A 21,330-nucleotide genomic window follows, 5' to 3' on the forward strand; every position below is an offset into this window, starting at 1 on the left:
GTTGTTTGCCAGTACTGGGTTGCGGCTGCAAGGGCATCCACTGAATAAAACATATGCCAGAATAGTTGGCAGTTCATTCCACTGTGGTGACCCCTGATGAATCAGGAACTAACCAAAGGAAAATGAAAGAATAAATGGTAATGATATTATCCTTCAAACCACTAGGTTTACCTTTTTTCAGCAAGACGAAGAAGAATTTTATTTTTTAAATTTAGTTTAATCATTGGTCTGAAAAAGTACAGTATATTATTTCATTTTTGCACAAATATTATTTGTTACATTGATTATATTTTAATTAAAATGTGCTATTCTGAATGACAATGAAACATTATTTCAACCAAACTTCATTTTTTTTTTCATAAAAATTCAATTATAAAAGCAGATACTAACAACAGAGGCTCACTCTGAGAACAAATCCCTATATACATTTCTGGAGATCACTAGGTATATAGCCAGAAGTACGTATGGCTGCATACCATCTTTATGGGCTTTCCCATTGTTACCAGTTTGTCCAGTTAGCTTGCCATGTTCATCGGCGTACTTGAGACCCAGAGAGTAGTTGATCTAGACGACAGGGTTCAAACGGATTCGGAAAGCGGGTAAGGAAAAAAAAAATCCAAAAAGTAAAATAAACAAGTAAAAAACTGTGAGAATGAGGTAAAATCTGAAAACGTGGTAAAAATCAGGTGAGGGCTTTTTTTAGACTGCTTTTGAAAACATTGTCAGTTGGGTTTAGGGAAATAGGTGGGTGGGTGTGTTCAATCGGTGCTTTTGAAAACACTATTGGTTGGATTTTGGGAAGGAGAAGGGTGGATCGGTCAATCGGTCAGTCAGTCAGTTGACAGCAGGCTCTGGTGGATTTATGTGAGAAAAGAAGGTGCAAAGTTTGTGATTTGGTGTGCTATAATTGGCCACAGTCTCCCATGCAGTCGTCATATGTTCAAAACTGTTGGTGTTTGGCCAGCCACAGACCATTGAGGCCAGAGGTGAATTCACAGTTGTGGGATTTTGCTGTGTGGTAATCCAGATGCTTCTTTTTACATACTCAATCATGTACTAAGGTTTATTATGCTTGCATCACACAGTAAATACCTGATTTGCACAATTGCCTTATTGACTCAAACACTAAAAGAACACAGTATGAGCAAATTCAAGATATTGTTAAGGCTTTGTTTTTGTTTAATACGTTTTCAACCTTTGTTTGCTGTCATCCCTTGTGAGCTTGATATGCTTTCCTGTTTTTCACAGATAAACTGTCACCAGGCCTCTTTTCTTGTCTAAGCTCAAATAAATATTGTTTTGCCTATGAAACTGGGTTCACTTTTCGTTCACTCTATAAAGTCGTCTTTATGTGATGCTATCTGCGATTTTCTCTACATAGTGCTTGAATTGAGTCCCTGAGAAAAGTCAGGAAGCTGTACCAAACTGTGCCTAAGAGTCTATCTAAGAAAGAGAGGGAATAGTGAAGCATTATTAATCTGTATGGCTGCAATATCAGCTCAGTGATATGATATGGAATGGATAGTGTATCACTGCATCTTCTGAACGAAGAGAGTCGTCAGATTCGGCAGCTGAATTCACGCTCACTGCAATCAATGATGGCGATAAAGTGCTCTTTCTGAAAACACAGAGAGATACGATTGCGGAGACAATTTCATGATGAAACCTCAGACACGCCGTACTCAGTGGACAGACCGCTTTTATTGTGTTCAAGATGGCCTTTATTCGCACGGCAATTGGAAATGTTCATAAATATAAAATGTGAGGCGCTATCTTCATGTAATATGCTGCCTCTGTGGCCAATTCTTCGACCGCTGTTTCTGTCTGGAGCATCTTCGGTCCCATTCACCCCCTGAAAGACATAAAAAAATCACAGCAGTCATAAATGTATCAAACAAGGAGTGCTGCACCATTCAGTGACCAGGCTCGCTCCGGCTTTTTTGGGAATGTCTGAGAAATGCTAACACACAAATCCAATTTTTCTTCACCTTCCGAGCAAAAAAGCTTGGAGATTTGATTCCAAGTAAGATTGACTTTAATGTGTTTGTTTTCCAAATGCACCAAACCAGACTGCCGCCATGCTATATTTGTAAAATGGATTTCATCAGCTGACAGCCCTCCAAGAAAACAAATAGAATCAAATCTGCTGCCGATCCCAGACTGGTGAGGAATGTTGCATTTGGCAGACTTGACACTCAAAGTGCCCTTAATCTCACTGTCTGCGCTATTAAACGGAAAGTTTCTTTCTCTGATGTGACCCGCAGATTTTATGGAAGCATTCGAGCTCGGAAGAGAGGATTGCTTGGCCTGATAACAGCACTCACTCAGTTGATTGATGCCTGAGCTCCATTCCTAAGATTGATGGCGATACGCCAGGACCGGTCCTGTGTGTTCACAGTTAACCTCTCTCCTCTTCCTCGATTGCTTCCTCCCCCTTTCCATAGGCTTGGCTAATAATAGGTTATTAAATGTAAATGTGTAAAGTGGCTCCATTTTCCATCATCAGTCAGGAGGCGACTGGCTAATGAAAACAAAAAGAATTCAATTAATTTGAGATATTGCTCATATTTAGTCTCTGCAATAATTATACATAATTTTTTAAAGGCTTTGCTAACTGAAGGATGACTGAAAAGCTAACTGTTTTAATTTTAGCATTGTTATATGGAGTTGTGATTAATTTGAAAGCTAAGCAAAGCCTTTGCATGTTTACTGAATACTATCTTGTATAATTTGTCCAGTCTGGAGCTTAATAATATGACATCTCATGTAATCTAGAAGTCTACTCTAATGAAATTTAACCATGGGTGTATTACAGTAAAATTATTACTCAAGGATTTTGGTGTATTGATTACTATTTGTATTACCACATTTCTACTACAAACACCACAATTAGGCTGTGGTTCAGACTGATTTAGCTTGCTTACTGAAAATGACCTGAAAACACAATAAGAAAAGCATTTAATTTTAGTATTGTAGTTGCTATAAGTGACTCGGAAGTTTACCTTGCTATACACTACCTGACAAAAGTCTCGTCACTTATCCAAGTTTTAGGTACAACAAAAATAACTTGACTTCTAGATGATCATTTGGTATCAGAAGTGGCTTATATGCAAGGCAAAGGCCTCAAGATTACGCTTATTTTACTAAAATAAAATATGATCATGCCTTGATTTTTCATTATTTAATTAGGACAGTAAGATCTGGCTTTGCTGAGACACGTCTTGTCACTTAACAGAAATAATGTACAGTATAGAATATAAAGTCAGGGTGCAGTGGGAAAAATGTATACTGTGTACGATTCCTATGAGCTTGGAGGACTGCATCAACAGATCTCTGCATTGACTTAAGTAACTTTTTATAAAGTCAGCTAGAATGGCAGCTAGGATTCATGCTGGACTCTGATTCATCCAGATTCTTTGGATTCATCTACAATACCTCCTCCTTCAACTTACCTCATACATGCTCAATAAAGGTCATGTCTGGTGTATGGACTGGCCAATCCTGGAGCACCTTGACCTTCTTTGCTTTCAGGAACTTTTATGTGGAGGCTAAAGTATGAGAAGCAGCGCGATACTGCTGAAGAAATTTCCCTCTCCTGTGGTTAGTAATGTAATGGGCAGCACAAATGTCTTGATAACTCAGGCTGTTGATGTTGCCATTCACTCTGCAGATCTCTCGCATGCCCCCATACTGAATGTAACAAACCTTCACCAAACTTGACTGATTTCTGTGAGAACCTTTGGCCCTTGCTGGTTCCAACAGGTATTCTACAGTATTTGTGATGATTGGGATGCAGTTTAATAGATGATTCTTCTGCCACTTTTCCAGATGATCAACTAGAAGTCAAATTATTATTTGGATTGACGACAAGATGTTTATCAGGTAGTATAAGCTTGTTAACTGTTAATTTTGGAAATGTGATTGCTGGCAAACAAGACTTAAAAACAAAATAAAAGAGGTTACATTTTTTGTTTAGCTTTGTGATGTCATGTTAAAATCATAGCTGTGACTTATTTAGCATGTAAAATGTAATGGTAAAGGCTTCGCTAGGCTGAGCAGTTAGTATAGACACACCAGGATTAAGAGTGAGCGCTGGCTTTGTATTTTTCTGTTTGATTGAGATCAGAGTAGGTAAGACATGCTTTCGATTATTTTGTTTTCAGTTAGGTAAAAGGGCTATACTGAGTTAGTTTGATTTTTGGTTTTATTATTTTCTTTTCTATCAGTGCCACTTTTATCATCTTCCTCTGCTGGGTTTATTGTTTTTAGATTGTTTTGTTATTACAAATTGTTTAATTTTCCTTTTGTGGTTATTTGTTGTCACCTATATTTTTCTTTATTATTACTATTTTCTGTTTATCTTTATCTTTTATCTACTTTGTATAATAAACTATTCTCTTTTTGGCAGTATTTTGGTTGATGCATGGTTTTCTTCTTTTCCCATATTACACAAAATTGTCACAATATAAATGATACTTACTTCAGTCCCTAGTCTAACATCAAGAAGTCGTAACAATCACTCAAAACATCCTGAATGAGAAGTGTTTCATCTGAACATTTGTTTTGTAAAATTATATGATTGTCTCAATCATATAATACAAATTAACCGTTTTATTATACAGTAGTAGAAGTGTTATAATTTGTTTTTTAGCTGATTGATTACCATTTGTGTAACCACAGTTTCTCCGCAATCACCATGGTTAAACTATGTTTAGTGTAGGAAATGGTTTATTGTGGTGAACAATAACAATGCTTTTAAAGTTTTATTCATAATAAAACCTGCCAAAGTTTCATTACTAACTAGTACAAGATCTCTATTTCCAATTCTGACAGTGATATGCCATGCCTGGCCTTGTGTGCACACTTTTTTTCCATCTTTTCATAGATTCAGCTTTTAATGGATTATTAAATATAAATATGTAATCACTCCTCTTTCTTTGACTTAATCATTAATCAGACCAGAGGCTAGTTGGCCATTATGTCCAACACGTAATGGCCCAAAGCCGTCAATGACTTCTCTCGCCCAATGTGTAGACTTATTAATTGAATCCAGAAGGTTTGTTTATTAGCTTTCATCTTTTCTTCAAAACGGTCTGCCTAATACGCAACTGGCCCATGAAATGCAGCTCTTTAATAGGCCTAGTTTGAAAGAAAGTGTCCGGCTGCAATACTTGAGTGCCTCCAGCAGGCTGTAAGCGATGAGAATTTGCATTTATATTGTGCTTTTCTGCATAACCACCGCAGCGGTGTCAGTGCGGGGCATGACGGTAACATGCGTGGATGATTCAACGAGTTAATGAACAAAATGGAAGGATTTGCATTTATAGAGTGTCAGACTCTGGGCCAAAGCTGTTCCTCTTTGTGCCATGGCAATATGGGATTTCGCTGTTTGCTCCGACGGGTCCAAGGTGCGCACATCCATCTGCAAATACAGCGTGCCGCTTTTATGGACATACAAATGAGGTGAAAGGATTGTTATCGTGTTATTTGGATGCATATGAGCGGCTCGTATTAATAGGGTTCAGGTTTATTTGAAGTGTCGGAACATGTCCATTGACGTCCCACCTCGTCTGACAGGCCGCAAGACCCAGCTGCTTCTAGACTCAGGCCAGCTGGAGCGTAGCCACTGGGCACATCAGAAATCAAGGATGCAGGATCAGACAGGCAGGTAAAAAAAAGAAAAGAAAAATGAAGAAAGTGTTGCCATGGCAATGCAAAAGACTGAAAAGTCTCCTCAGCTCTTCAGATTGCCACTCAAAGCATCGGAGTGGAGCGAGTCAGGTTTACTAGTGAAAATGAAACACTCTCTCCAGCCGACCAGTCTACGCTAAGCAAATCTTAAGTACAACAGAGCCATTTTAGTGTCTGTCCTGATGCAACACATCAGGCAAAGTGATTTTTTTTTTATATATATAACAAAAAGTGATTTTGAAAAGCTTTTACATGGCTGGTTGCATTCTGAAGTGACTGTTTATGTCCAAGGTGACAATGTTTTGTTCAATTTATGCAAAGTGAATGAAAAATGAGAGTAACACACTTCACCGCCATGCATACCAACAAAACATCTGTGCATCAATGTATGGCAGAGGGGACGGCGAGTGCTTATTGAACGAATCGTGGCTGAAATGTTTACAAAGGCTTTGTTTTGAACACAGATTGTCTAATAAATCTGCTCAGGCTTTGAGCAGGTTGAGAACACAAACTGTAAATTAGGAACTTTGTCTTTTGGCGTGCTTGCATTAGTCACAAACCCTCATGTCTGAACTGGGCATTTTAGCACATCCTCAGACTTTTAAAATACATCAGAATAAACGGCTGAAGCCATTGATAAAAAAAGTCTCACACCTCACATTTAAAGCTCAGGCAAAACAACAATGAAGTTGCTAACACACTCAATTTCTAATCTGTCTGGTTAAACAAAATGGTCTTCTATTAACACTTTTTTTCTATCAATTTTAATTAGAAGAAATACTTTCTAATATTAATATGCTCTATCTATTATCGCTGTTCTGTCTGCTTTGTTTCTAAAAACATTTATTGACACTGAAATTGAGCAATTTCAGCTTTATGGATGTGACATTTGCAGTCAAAATTCAAAACGTGCATTTACAGAGAAAGTATGTGTTAATATCACATCATATCAAAACATCCAAAACACCTAACCACAAAGTTATGGGGTCAGAAAAATATCTATCTCAAAACATTTTTTAGATTTTAAATGAGGAAAATAAACTTGCGTTATGGATTTGATGAAAAAAAAAAGTGTGCGAGTTCACAGTATACAACATACTTTGTAGAAATTCTGTGAATTAAACTGCACAACCTAAAATAAATAATGCTTATTAAAAGGATAACGGTTGGATTTTTGGTTGTATTTCATTTTACAATTTTGGAATGATGAGGAAAATGCTTTGTTATAGATGTGACACTTCTGCTTTATGAATGTGACAAATCAGCCGATTCGAATGTTATCACTCAATTGAATGGGCATTATCAGTAGTGATCAGCTGTATGGGCCAGTAGGAGCTTTCTGCACCTATTGGTAGGCTCAGAAGGCAGTTATCCATCAACATGGTTAATCATCTATAGATCACATATGGCTGTGGCCGGAAATTACCGAGAATTGTTTATATTATTTATTAAGTTGTACTTTAATAACCGCTACCACAATCCTAAACCTAACCGTCAAAGTAACATAAAAACAGACCAGGATCTGAAGTCTTCTCTATTAGTACAGCAGATTGTTGTCAAAGTAATTTATTTTAAAGGGAAACTTTTTTTAACAGTGTCTTCCCTGTTTGTAGCAACCATTTCTTATTTCTGATCCTTTGCAGCAATTTCCCAGGAAGCAACAGGTTTGCTGTGTAGAAAATATGAAATGGAAATGATATTCCATTTTTTTTTTCAACTTTTTCGACTTTCATCTGTCACACAAAAGTTTTTGCCTTTTGATATAGAAGTGTGCTGAAATGTGTGAGTTAATCTCTGACGCCAGTGCTGTGTTTACAGGAGAACCCGTATGTAATGTTGAGAGCCAATCACCAGGAGCTTGAAGGGAACGATCGCTATGAGGGCTTCTGTGTGGACATGCTAAAGGAGCTGGCGGACATCTTGAAGTTCAAGTACCGTATTCGGCTAGTCGGGGATGGTGTGTATGGGGTGCCGGGAGCTAACGGTACCTGGACAGGGATGGTGGGAGAGCTCATCAGCAGGGTGAGTGGCATCAATCGATTAACTACACATTACAGTTATCAGCTGTCATATGATATCAACGTCTTCAAAGCCAAATTAAATACTTTACTTTACTAGACTGAAATTAGTACCGTGTCGGTCATTCAAAGTACATTTTATATTGGATTAAGTGATAATGCAAAAAAAACTAACCCCCTAGGAGAAATTAAAAGCATTTGTTTTTCTCAAAGTAGTATTTAAACCAGCATTTTTAATGTCATGTGACCACATGAAAAAGAGTACTGCTTATGTGCTATTCAGTTTTATGTATTTCTAATGTGAGTTTGATTACCATCCTCCGTAGTATTTATTGCCATACTAAAAGCACCAGCAGATAGTTTACCTCAAATCTTGAACAAATAACAAGCAATAGCATAGCCTATATGTGTAGTTTTTATAGAGTAGTCCAAAGTACAATTTTACTTTGATTTTGAAGTTGAACCAAAGTATTTCGATTAATTGATGATCTATAAAAACAATATTTTACCTTTGAGTGAATGTCATTTTTTTCTTGGGCAGATCAAATATCTTGATTAATATAAAAAGTATAGTTTTAAAGACTATAATTTTAGGGAAAGGTATAAAATTTAGCTGTAAGCAAAATTATAATTTGATCCAAAGCTGCGGTCTCACTAGAGTTTTAGCTTGCGAAATTCTGTCGTATGGTGCTGTGAAAAAGGGCAGAAAAAACAAGATAATTAGACACTTAAAAAAGTGAGCGATTAGCTCATATTTAAAATTTCTGTACAGAAAGGTCATGTGTTGATCCTCAATTGGTCTCATGCAGTCAAGTGATGCGATTTTGCAGGCCAGAGTTTACCAAGCTTGAACTTTGCAATGCAGTGAACTGCGAAATTTGATGCACGACCTTGCTTTTCCAGTCTGATGCATTCGCGTGCGTATGAATGGAAGTCTATGGGGAGAAAAGTCCAGTGTGACCGCACCTTAAGGCAGGGATGTCCAAACTCTGTTTTTCTAGGTATACTAGAAACTTCCAAGGAAGTGTTCTAAAGGAAGTTGGAGCTATGCAGGACACCAGCCCTCAAGGACAGAGTTTGGACACCCCTACTATACTATACTATACTATACTATACTATACTATACTATACTATACTATACTATACTATACTATACTATACTGTACTGTAGAGAGTGTTATTGTAAAGCATAAGTATCAAACTCAATTCCTGGAGGGCCGCAGCTCTGCACAGTTTTGCTCCAACCCTGATCAAACACAGCTGATCCAAATAATCGTGGGGTTCAAAAGTGGCATGAGCACCTTCATTACTCAGATCAACTGTGTTTGATCAGGGTTGGAGCAGAGCTGCGGCCCTCAAGGAATTGAGTTTGAGATGTATGTTGTAGTCTAAAACAAAACATTTTTAAGTACTGTAATAATGTGTGATTCTGTAAGGGCAAAATATTCTTTCTGACTTTATTTCTGATTTTACTAGAGAATTCTTTACCTTTATGAGTGCAACTTTTTTAACCTGCTGAGTTTGTTGTATCTGAATGTGTCCCCATTCATGTAAATTCATTCACATTATGTGGTTGTTGCCAGTCAAATGAAATCAGTGTCAACATCATTGCACTGCAGAGGTGGCACAGAAGCTGCTTTTCAAGTGGTATTTAGCTCAACTGACAAATGCTGTTTATAACAGAGATGCAAGGAATGATTTACACTTCTGCAACAAAAGCATGTTATGAGCTTAATGTTTTGAAATAATATGACATGTACCAAAGTATAAAGAATATGACAAAGAATATGACTGAAAAAGAAAGGTATCTTTTTTTACCTTTGTTATATTAGCTTAAGATATGTTATATTTTCCTAAAATCCCTTAATGTTTCCAGAATATTTTGCTGCTTTAATTGGAGTGTTTTATCTAAAGTATTCACTACAATGCAGTTTTATTTGATTAATTCAATATAGTCTATAGAAATCATTACAATTTGATGAAATTATTCTCAATAAATATTTATGTTCATTCATTTATTCACTTCGACTTGGTCCCTTTATTAATCAGGGATTGAAATGAACTGCCAACTTATCCACCATTTGTTTTACACAGTGGATGACCTTCCTGCTACAACCCAGTACTGGGAAACATCCATAAACACTTATTTACACACAGACCCAATGGCCGATTTAGCTTATTCAATTCACCCATAGCGCATGACTGTGGGAGAAACCGGAGCACCCGGAGGAAACCTACACAAAAACTGGGGAGAACATGCAAACTCTACACAGAAATGCCAACTGACACAGCCGGGACTCGAACCAGCGATCTTCTTGCTTTGAGGTGACAGTGCTAACCACTGAGCCACTGTGTAACCCTAAATATTCATATGATCAGTATTTTTGTAGAAACTGATGGGGTTTTTTTAGGATTCTTTGAGGAGTAAACGTTTTCAAAGGAAAAGCTGGAAATAATTTATAACAGTATAAATGCCATCACAGTCACTTTTGATCAATTTAATGTGTCCTGACTCCTTACCAGATAAAAAGATTACTTTCTTAAAAAGAAATCTGACAAGCTGTTTGTAATGTTATTGATAAACCATGTGTAAGTATGTGTGTGTGTGTATATATATATACGAATGCATAAATCCATGAAGCAATTTACTGCCATTTTTTTTATTCTGGCTCTACAAACCAAACAACACTAATAAAAATGCTTTATTGAGAAACAGAGAGAAATATATTGTTAGCACTTTGTTTGTCCAAGGAGCTTGTCAAATTTTACATGCGGAAACCAGAATCACCAGCATATTTTAAGTTTCCCCTGATCCAAAATCTCTATTTAACCGCTGGTTATATTGGCACCTAGAACAGTCATTTCCTTGTAGTATGAATTATTTTTAAAGCAGTGCAGCTCTTCTGTTCACATCGAATAAAACAGTCTGCTTTCTCTTGTTTTAGCCTAGAATTATTCATTCTCGAATGCTCATTTCAATAATTCATTAACAGAAGGAAGCCTTTAAGCCAGACTAAAAGTTGTTTAACTTGCTTCAACACAGGTGACGCAGATTAACCAACAGCATTCATATTTATGCCTCAAACTCAGTTACAGGGACTCTCGTCTTAAAGAATTTCAATTAGGCCATCCAATCTCACACGCAGATGTGTTTAAAAAGACTTGCTGAAGCATGAACAGTACTGGTCCCATTCTGACAGCCACTGAGATCCCGTTGATCAGATGGAAATCTTGCTCGCTGCAAATTCTCTTTAGCTACATAGTTTGCCCTTTTCACCAGAAATGTTATTTATTTCACAACAGTTGCAGCATTACAGCTGATTTATTCGCCCATTTTTTTGGTCAGGCACCACGGGGAGCAAAGTAAATTTTCTAAAATGAACAAAAAGGCCACGGCGATATTCATATATTTCCTTGGGGAAAGGGTCATAAACCTGAACATTCCTCTGCAGCTTTCATTCTCCCGTACAAAAGCGGAGAAAGCTTTGAGAAGTTATCTGTCTTAATTCCACAAGCTAATGGAGGGCAAAGCCATTAGTGAAATAAAGAAAGAAGTGCCTAATCTTATTATTGTCTCAATTTGTTCCCTCAAAGTATGTTCCATACAGCTGACCTTGAGAGTGGCCATTGAGTGTGTAGACAGTGGAGGGCGATGAGGGTCTGCTGAAGGGGTGAACAGCACTGCCTTCATCTGACAGACCACACATCCCATGAGGGACCTTCTTTTAATCATTTACCCTGTTTTTATCACATTAAAAAAATGGGTGAAGATTTGCATATGAACACACAATGGCTTCTTTTCATGGACTGTGTGGTGTGACACATTTAATCAATGGAAAGCTGGCAAACTTTAATCACTTGCCATTAAAATACCAAAATTACACTGCTGTGTGAATATTTTTAATATAATCATGGTGATTGAAGAGCTTAGCGTTCATCGAGTGCTACATACATTTTGAATGTAATACCTGTACCTTGTTTTTATAATCTTTAGGTATTAAAATTAATGTAAGATATTTATAATAATGTATCAAAAAATATTGTCATAAGTACATACATACACTCACTGGTCACTTTATTAGATACACCTTACTAGTACTGGGTTGGACCCCCTTTTGCCTTCAGAACTGCTTTAATCCTTTGTGGCATAGATTCAAAAAAGGGACTGGAAATATTCCTCCATATTGACATTTTGGTCCATATTGACATGATAGCATCACGCAGTTGCTGCAGATTTGTCGGCTGCACATCTATGATTTGAATCTCCCATTCCACCACATCCCAATGGTCCTCTGTTGGATTTAAATCTGGTCACTGTGGAGGCCATTTGAGTAGTGTACTCACATCAAGAAACCAGTCTAAGATGGTTTGTGCTTTATGACATGGCGTGTTATCCTTCTGGAAGTAAGCATCAGAAGATGGATACACTGTGGTCATAAAGGAATAGACATGGTCAGCAACGATACTTCGGTAGGCTGTGGAGTTGACATGATGCTCAATTGGTACTAATTGGCCCAAAGTGTGTCAAGAAAATATCCCCCACACCATTAAACCACTACCACCAGCCTGAACCGTTGATACAAGACAAGATGGATCCATGTTTTCATGTTCTAGACGCCAAATTCTGACCCCACCATCCAAATGTCACAGCAGAAATCAAGACTCATGCCAGACAACGTTTTTCAATCTTCTATTGTCCTATTGCCTCTAGGTTTGATGTGTTGTGCATTCAGAGATGCTCTTCTGCATACTTCAGTTGTAACGAGTGGTTATTTGAGTTACTGTTGTCTTTCTGTCAGCTGAAACCAGTCTGGACATTCTTCTCTGACCTCTGGCATTAACAAGGCATTTGCACCCACAGAACTGCCGCTCGCTGGATATTTTCTCCTGTCGGACTTGATTAATACTTTAATTTGCACTAACGAGCAATTGGACAGGTGTACCTAACAAAGTGGCCAGTCAGCGTTATGCGTGTGTGTGCATGCGTGTATGTGTCTGTGCATGATTTGTTTACTATTTAGTTTCATTTCATTGTTTTTTTTGTTTGTTTTTGTGCAGAGTATGAATACAATGACTATAATATGTAACATGATGGTTAATTTGTTATTGAGTATATTTATTGTTAAGATAATTATCACCTATGTGATAATTATGACATTGAACACTAAAAACACAAGGATGATTTGCTTTGATTATATGTAGTTACATGTTTACATTTTAAGCAAATAAATTATTTAAAATAACTTTTTATATTTAAAAAATAGGTTTACAGTATAGCTGAAGATTCAGTGCTATAACATTTTATTCTATTCATGAGTTTTATTTGTGAAATTGAAGTGTATATACAGTTGAAGTCAAAATTATTAGCCCGCCTGTGAAATGTTCATTCTTTTAACATATTTCAATGCATAAGTAATGTAATGTAAAGTACATTTATGAAGCACATTTTATTGTGTATGCTATCTCCACTCCACACCACCATCAGTGTGCAGTATTCACTTGGGTTCATAGGACACAGACGCCAGTGCGCTCATCATACACTAGCTATTGGTGGAGTGGATAGACAGTGATTGAGCCAATTAGGTGGATGGGGATGATTTTGGCCAGGACGCCTTTCCTTGCAATTACAAGAAGTGCCATAGGATTTTGAATGACCACAGAGAGTTAGGACCGCAGTTCAACATCTTATTCAAAAAACGGTGCTCACCGACAGCATAGCGTCCCCTTCACTATACTCAGGCATTAGGACTCTCATAGAGCACAGGTTTGGCGTGGTCCGCTTCCAACAGCAACCTAGTTTTCCCATGTGGTCGTCTATCAAGTACTGGCCAGGCTCACTACTTCACGTAAGTGAGTAACCGGTGATATGCCTGTGGCAAGTCATTGGAGTATAGGGGTTTGTCCTGTAGCCTTTCAAAGATTAATCCTTAAGGGAGCTTAAAAATAATTTTAAGAAATGTAAAACTTTTATTCCTGCCCAACCGAACAAAAAAGAAAAGACTTTCTCCAGAAGAAAAAATATTATAGGAAATAATGTCTGTTACCTTCCTCCAAATAAAATCTGTGCTCTGTAATATATCCCATTGCAAATATTTGACAAGTAATAAAAAATCACAGGAGGGCTAATAATATTGACATTGACTATATATATATTGTTACAACCCCTAGGCAGTCTAGGGAAGTGGGGTTGCACACTTGATCAAGGATTTAGTTCAAACAAACACTCAAAGAAAATTGAACTCAAAGTAATGACCACATACAAGAATTGCTGTGCAAATAAAGTGATTTATTACAAGTGGTGATAAGTGAAGCAGTAAGTGAGCTATTTACAATATTTACAAATCACAATCAAAACAAAAACCTAAATTAGAAAGACTGGCTATGGGTGGCGCTAAAGCAAAGAAACAATCAAAACCAAACAGTCTTACTAATATCAAATCCCCGCTAATCTAGACTAATAAACAATAATGTGAAAAATAAATCTTCAACGTCCAAGACGTCTTACCTAAACTACACTAACTATCCACTTAACCAAAAATACACGGGTTGGCGCTCACCCCCTTCCCTAGTGTATCTCTAGACAGTTGAACTCCTATGTGTTGAAATGTATATCACGTGACCTACTTACCTACCAGTCTTTCTACCAAACCTCTGTAGGGAAACATGAGGAAAGGGAATGAATGATTACACAGGTAAGAACAGACAGTGACTAAACCAAAATAACAACACAGTGTAAATAAAGGATAAGACGGACTATATATCACAACAATACTTAACAAAATGGGGATATAAACACAGGTTCAATCAAGCGAGCAAACAAGCACAAAAACCAGTGACAAGGTGAGCCAACAAAGACTGCCAAACTGCTGGCAGACAAAAAAATATATAGTGAGCTGGAGTAATCTGATTGGCTGAAACTGGAACCGAGTTGTCACAGAGAAACCAATCAGCATAAAGCAGTGTCAGGATTGGTTGCATCAAGTGGATGTGAACCAGCCAATCAGGAACAGCAGTAGGCAAAAACAAGGAAGTGAACTGGAGTGATAACAAGAAAAACACAATGAGACACATAATACAAACATAAATAACCAATACGTGCTGGCACGTAACACCTCCCCACTAAAGAACAAACATATAATGTTTGTAAAAGAAATATTTTTAACAACGAACATTCAAACATAAATAAACAAATCCACAATAACTGAATTGTCAAATTTAAAACTTACGTGTCAGGTCGAGACAGGGTATCAGCCACAATATTCTCTTTCCCCTTCTTGTGTCGGACCTCAAGGTTATAGCTTTGTATAATCAGTGACCAGCGCATCAGTCTCTGGTTCTGATTATACATGCGTGACAGAAAGACAAGTGGGTTATGGTCTGTGTAAATCACTACCGGAGTTGAGCTGGAACCCACATACACTTCAAAATACTGTAGAGCCAACAATAGAGCAAGAGCTTCCTTCTCAATCGTTGAATAATTCAACTGGTGTTTGTTGAACTTACGGGAGAAGTAGCAAATCGGATGGTCAATTCCTTCCTTATCTTCCTGCAGCAGGACAGCGCCAGCTCCTACAGCACTTGCATCTACCTCCATTTTAAAAGGCTTTTCGAAATTTGGAGCCATTAACACTGGAGCTTCACACAGAAGTGCTTTAATACTTTCAAAGGCATGCTGGCATTCTGATGACCACTTAAATTGCCTAGAAGGGCTCAGTAAATTTGTAAGAGGCGTTACCACACTTGAAAAGTTCTTGCAGAAGCCACGGTAGTATCCCGCCATTCCTAAAAACCTCCGCAATTGACGACGAGTATTTGGGATAGGAAATTCTGCAATGGCTGTTACTTTTGCTTCTACTGGGCGGACCTGTCCTTGACCAACCCGTTTACCAAGATAGGTGATGGTTGCCTGAGCAAACTCACATTTTGCCAAATTCAGGGTTAGATTAGCATTGGCTAGTCGTTGGAACACAGTTTTCAACTGAGACATGTGCTCTGGCCATTCAGAAGAATAGATCACTACGTCATCCAAATATGCATTACATCCTGCAACTCCTGCCAGTACAGTAGTTATCAAACGTTGAAACGTAGCAGGTGCATTGCGAAGTCCGAAAGCCATAACCTTGTACTGCATAAAGTGATCAGGGGTAACAAAGGCCGATATGTCAGATGCACGAGGTGTTAATGGCACTTGCCAGTAACCCTTTAACAAGTCTAGTTTAGTCACAAAACGAGCAGAACCCAAGTTATCAACACAGTCCTCCATGCGCGGCAATGGATAGCAATCAGGAACTGTCACTGCATTGACCTTGCGGTAATCAGTGCAAAAACGATTTGACCCATCAGATTTGGGAACGAGAATGCAAGGGGAGCTCCATGGACTACAACTTGGAGCTGCTAGTCCATTTTCACATAGATATTCCACTTCCTGCTTCATAATTTGTCTCTTTCGGGCATTAACACGGTAAGGATGCTGTTTGATTGGATTGGAGTTATGAATAACAATATCGTGTTGTATAACAGAGGTTTGCGTCGGGGTGTCATGAAACAGTTCTGGGAATTGCTCAATCAGATTTTTAACATCCTTCTTTTGGGTTTTTGTCAAATGAGTCAAGTGTGAGGACAAGTTTTTCAGAATCTTAGAGTTCTGTAACAAAGCACATTGCTGTGGAGCATTGCGCAGCACTAATCCATCCTCATCTGCCTCTGTGGAAATGTCAAAATCCATGTTCATTAGTGCAATGGGTTTTGTCACTTCCTTTTTCTCAATTTGATCTTGTCGTACCAAATATGCTTTGAGCATGTTAACGTGACAAACACGGGTTTTTCGTCTCCGGTCAGGTGTGCGCAGGACATAATCAGTATTACTGATTTTGTGGTCAATCACATATGGCCCTGAAAATCGTGCAGACAATGCAGAACCAACAATTGGCAAAAGGACCAGTACTTGGTCTCCTGGTTTAAATTCACGAACCACAGTTTTAACGTCAAATCTTTTCTTCATTTTACCTTGCACAGATTTGAGTGTCTGTTGTGCCATGGAACAAGCATTACGTAATCGCTCCCGAAATCTACTCACGTATTGGGTCACATTCGTTTTGCTACTAGATTCCGAATCTAAAAGTTGTTCTTTCAACACTTTAAGTGGGCCACGGACAGTGTGTCCAAACACAAGTTCGGCTGGGCTGAATCCGAGGGACTCCTGTACTGTTTCACGTACCGCAAACAGCATCAGGGCCACTCCTTCATCCCAGTCATTGCCAGTGTCTAGACAGTACGTTCGCAACATGGATTTCAGTGTCTGGTGGAACCGCTCTAGTGCTCCTTGACTCTCTGGATGGTAAGCACTGGAAACACAATGTTGAATAGAAAGTGACCTTAACACCTCGTTAAACACATTTGACATAAAATTTGTCCCTTGATCACTCTGTACGACTTTGGGTAGGCCAAATGTAGCAAAGAATTTGGTGAGAGCTTTAATGATTACGGGTGCAGTGATTTTACGTAATAGTATGGCTTCAGGAAAACGTGTAGCAGCACACATTATTGTCAACAAAAATTGGTTACCGGCTTTCGTCTTTGGCAACGGACCTACACAATCAACAATTACCCTTTCAAAAGGTTCCATCAGGATTGGTATAGGATTAAGAGGAGCAGGTGGGATTACCTGATTAGGTTTACCACTGAACTGGCAGGACTGACAGGTGCGGCAGTATCTGGCGACATCTTGCTTCAACCCTGGCCAGAAGAAATGCTTCAGGATCCTGTGATAGGTTTTCGTGATTCCTAGATGACCAGACAAAACATGATCATGGGCAAGAACTAATACTTGCTGTCGGAAAACAGAAGGAACAACCACCTGATATACAGTACTCCATTCATCATCTTGCTCCATTGCAGAACTCCACTTACGCATCAGTAGTGCATTCTCAACAAAATAACCCACCTGTTTCTGTTTCAACTGTTCTCGAGGAACGACTAATTTGAAACATTTGGATAAAGTTTGATCTTTTTGTTGGGCAAGGATGATTTGCTCACGAGTCAAATTTAAGTTCAGATTGACCTGATTATCAAATGCACACTTTTCAGTCAGAGGTTGTTTTTCAACATTTGTCACTTTGTTACTCACAGTTGCATCATCTACAGTCATAAATGAATCAGATAAAGTAATCTCATTGTCTGTTTGCTTCTGCTGAGCTCGGGTCACGACGCATGCGAGAAAAGTCTCAGGGAATGCATCTGACAACTTGTCACAAAATGAAGGCGTGGGAGATTTATCAAGAACCTCGCAAACAGGCATCACCTTACCACCAGCTATATCGTTTCCAAGGATAAGTGATATGCCTTTTACGGGTAATGCAGGTCGAACTGCCACATGCACAAAATCATTGACCAGTTCGCACTGTAAGTGGATTTTGTGCACAGGTGCTCTCACAATTCCCATCTGGATACCTTGCATAAGGATGCTGGATCCAGCTGAGGTTTGTTCATCAAACGGTAACGCATCAGCAGCTATAATGGAATGACTGGCACCAGTATCACGAAGAATGTTTATTATGTGCTGGTCTTCAGGTTTACCAGTTATCGAAATTGATCCTTTAGTTACGAATGGCTTGTAACTTTCATCAAATGTATTCTCAAGTTGTTCCTTATTCTCAGGTGCAGATTGGACAAAACCAACACTTTTAGGTTTTTGATTTTTGTTTTTCAAAGCACGACAATCGTTTATCAAATGTCCAATTTTTCGGCAATAGAAACAGACTCTAGTCTCTTTTGGAATTTCGGACTTTGCCAGTGTACGAGAACTAGAGGAACAAGCAGGCGGAGTGACAGTCACAGACTCAGGACGAGCAGAGGGAAACACGGGTTTGTGTGTAAGAACAAATTCATCAGCATGAACAGCAGCTTCGGACAAAGACGTTACTTTCTGTTCATTTAAGTAGAGAACCACACGCTCAGGCAGACAATTTTTAAATTCTTCAAGCAGAATTAACTCTCGTAAAGTACTATAATCGGCTGTTTTAGAAGCACTACACCATTTGTCAAATAAAATGCTTTTTTCCCGTGCAAATTCAACAAATGTTTGCTGTGGAGTTTTCTTGTGTTTGCGGAATCTTTGTCGATATGCTTCTGGTACTAGCTCGTAAGCGCGTAAAATTGCGGATTTTACAATATCATATTTCAAACTCTCTTCTACAGAAAGTGTTGCACAGACTTCTTGGGCTTTGCCACTCAGCTTACACTGCAGAAGCACAGTCCAGATGTCTTTAGGCCAATTAAGTGTAGTTGCAATACGTTCGAACGCAGTAAAGTAAGAGTCAACCTCATCTTCACGGAAATTAGGAACAAGTGAAATTTGTTTACTTACGTCAATTTGGTTGAAAGAAGATTTAACATCTGGCTTGATCACCTGACCAGGCATGAGTACATCAGAACTCACCACAGGAGAAGTCATAGCAGCCTTAGCAGCAGCATCCAGCTCCAACTGGCGCAACCTAACTTGCTTGTCAGCTTCAATCTCGAGACGCCGTATCTCAAGCTTAAGATCCAGTTCAGCCTTATGTGTCCGTGCTTTCTCCTGAGTCTCATACTGGAGTTTGGCCAGACGTAGCCTAAGTCTGCCATCTGTCTTTGAATCAGTAGAGACAGGGGTTGATGGATCAAAGGGCGGCAACGCAACTTTAGCCTCAACCTTCGCTTCAACGTCAGTTACATTACTACCATGCCCTGCACTTTCAGGACTGCACGGCCTTTCAGCTGAATAGTTAGGATCAAGTTCAGTGACATTCTCACTAGTGGTCTGAAATACTCCTATTTCAACCAAATGATCGTAAAGTATTTTCTTAATAGTTTTTTTCAGAAATTGGCGACTGATCGAAATTTGAAAATGCTCTGCAATTTTGAAAAGTTCATCCTTGCGGCATTTATCAAACTGCTCGAGTGAAGGATTATTAAGAAAAGCTTCCACATTAGACAATGCCATTTTTAATCACAAGCTAGTCAGAAGCAAATAGACAAATTCAGTAACTCACTCCTCTAATACTACCTCTAGTATAATCCACAAAATTACTTTGGGTACAAAAAGAATTGAGTATCTGTAGAACCAAAATCCTCAGAAATAAATGTTGGGACGTTAATTATCCCGGACGAGCCCCCAAAAATGTTACAACCCCTAGGCAGTCTAGGGAAGTGGGGTTGCACACTTGATCAAGGATTTAGTTCAAACAAACACTCAAAGAAAATTGAACTCAAAGTAATGACCACATACAAGAATTGCTGTGCAAATAAAGTGATTTATTACAAGTGGTGATAAGTGAAGCAGTAAGTGAGCTATTTACAATATTTACAAATCACAATCAAAACAAAAACCTAAATTAGAAAGACTGGCTATGGGTGGCGCTAAAGCAAAGAAACAATCAAAACCAAACAGTCTTACTAATATCAAATCCCCGCTAATCTAGACTAATAAACAATAATGTGAAAAATAAATCTTCAACGTCCAAGACGTCTTACCTAAACTACACTAACTATCCACTTAACCAAAAATACACGGGTTGGCGCTCACCCCCTTCCCTAGTGTATCTCTAGACAGTTGAACTCCTATGTGTTGAAATGTATATCACGTGACCTACTTACCTACCAGTCTTTCTACCAAACCTCTGTAGGGAAACATGAGGAAAGGGAATGAATGATTACACAGGTAAGAACAGACAGTGACTAAACCAAAATAACAACACAGTGTAAATAAAGGATAAGACGGACTATATATCACAACAATACTTAACAAAATGGGGATATAAACACAGGTTCAATCAAGCGAGCAAACAAGCACAAAAACCAGTGACAAGGTGAGCCAACAAAGACTGCCAAACTGCTGGCAGACAAAAAATATATAGTGAGCTGGAGTAATCTGATTGGCTGAAACTGGAACCGAGTTGTCACAGAGGAACCAATCAGCATAAAGCAGTGTCAGGATTGGTTGCATCAAGTGGATGTGAACCAGCCAATCAGGAACAGCAGTAGGCAAAAACAAGGAAGTGAACTGGAGTGATAACAAGAAAAACACAATGAGACACATAATACAAACATAAATAACCAATACGTGCTGGCACGTAACAATATATATATATATATATATATATATATATATATATATATATATATATATATATATATATATATATATATATACATATATATATATATTTTAACAAATCTTTTGGTGGTCATTGCAGTAAGAATTCCGAACAAAAATTGTCTTACATTTGCCCTGAAACATGGACACACAATCCCAAAGGTTCAGTTTTGCTCCTGCTATTTCATAATGTTCGGGAAAGTCTTGTAAAATGAAAGTGCAGTGCAGTGCTACACAAAGGTATGGAAGCAGCCGAGCTGTCAGGCTTTTCTGTGGCGTCAGATGAAGAATTCGCCTCAGAGGGAATCTCAAATGCCACACTGGGAACTTAAGTCCATGTATTATTCAGTGGTAATGGAGTTGACATTGCCTTCTTCTCTCATTTTTTGGGGGCATCGCTTTTTGATTGAGTCAAAGCTGAAGGAGGAGGAAGAATATCATACTGCATTATTTATTATTTAGAGTCTCCGTCTCATAATTTCCCTCTCT

General features: G+C 38.4%; 2 protein-coding genes across 9 annotated transcripts in view; one reads left to right on the top strand and one right to left on the bottom strand.

The window, feature by feature from the left end:
- The window catches only part of grik4 (glutamate receptor, ionotropic, kainate 4), a 647,232-nt gene that overhangs the window by 582,376 nt on the left and 43,526 nt on the right, over positions 1 to 21,330 (top strand). For all 8 annotated transcript variants that reach the window (XM_073923686.1, XM_073923682.1, XM_073923683.1 and 5 more), the window contains one exon: positions 7,510 to 7,713. In XM_073923686.1, the coding sequence (XP_073779787.1) occupies positions 7,510 to 7,713 (204 nt within the window). The remainder of the gene's footprint in view (positions 1 to 7,509; positions 7,714 to 21,330) is intronic.
- On the bottom strand, positions 13,975 to 20,571 carry LOC141377837 (uncharacterized). The gene is made up of 2 exons (XM_073923676.1): positions 14,936 to 20,571; positions 13,975 to 14,744 (listed from the first exon to the last, which is right to left on the bottom strand). The coding sequence occupies exons 1-2, from the start codon at positions 19,687 to 19,689 to the stop codon at positions 14,687 to 14,689; spliced, it is 4,812 nt and encodes a 1,603-aa protein (XP_073779777.1). The 5' UTR covers positions 19,690 to 20,571; the 3' UTR covers positions 13,975 to 14,686.

The sequence above is a fragment of the Danio rerio genome, chromosome 15 (assembly GCF_049306965.1).
Source record: "Danio rerio strain Tuebingen ecotype United States chromosome 15, GRCz12tu, whole genome shotgun sequence".
NCBI classification, from domain to species: domain Eukaryota; kingdom Metazoa; phylum Chordata; class Actinopteri; order Cypriniformes; family Danionidae; genus Danio; species Danio rerio.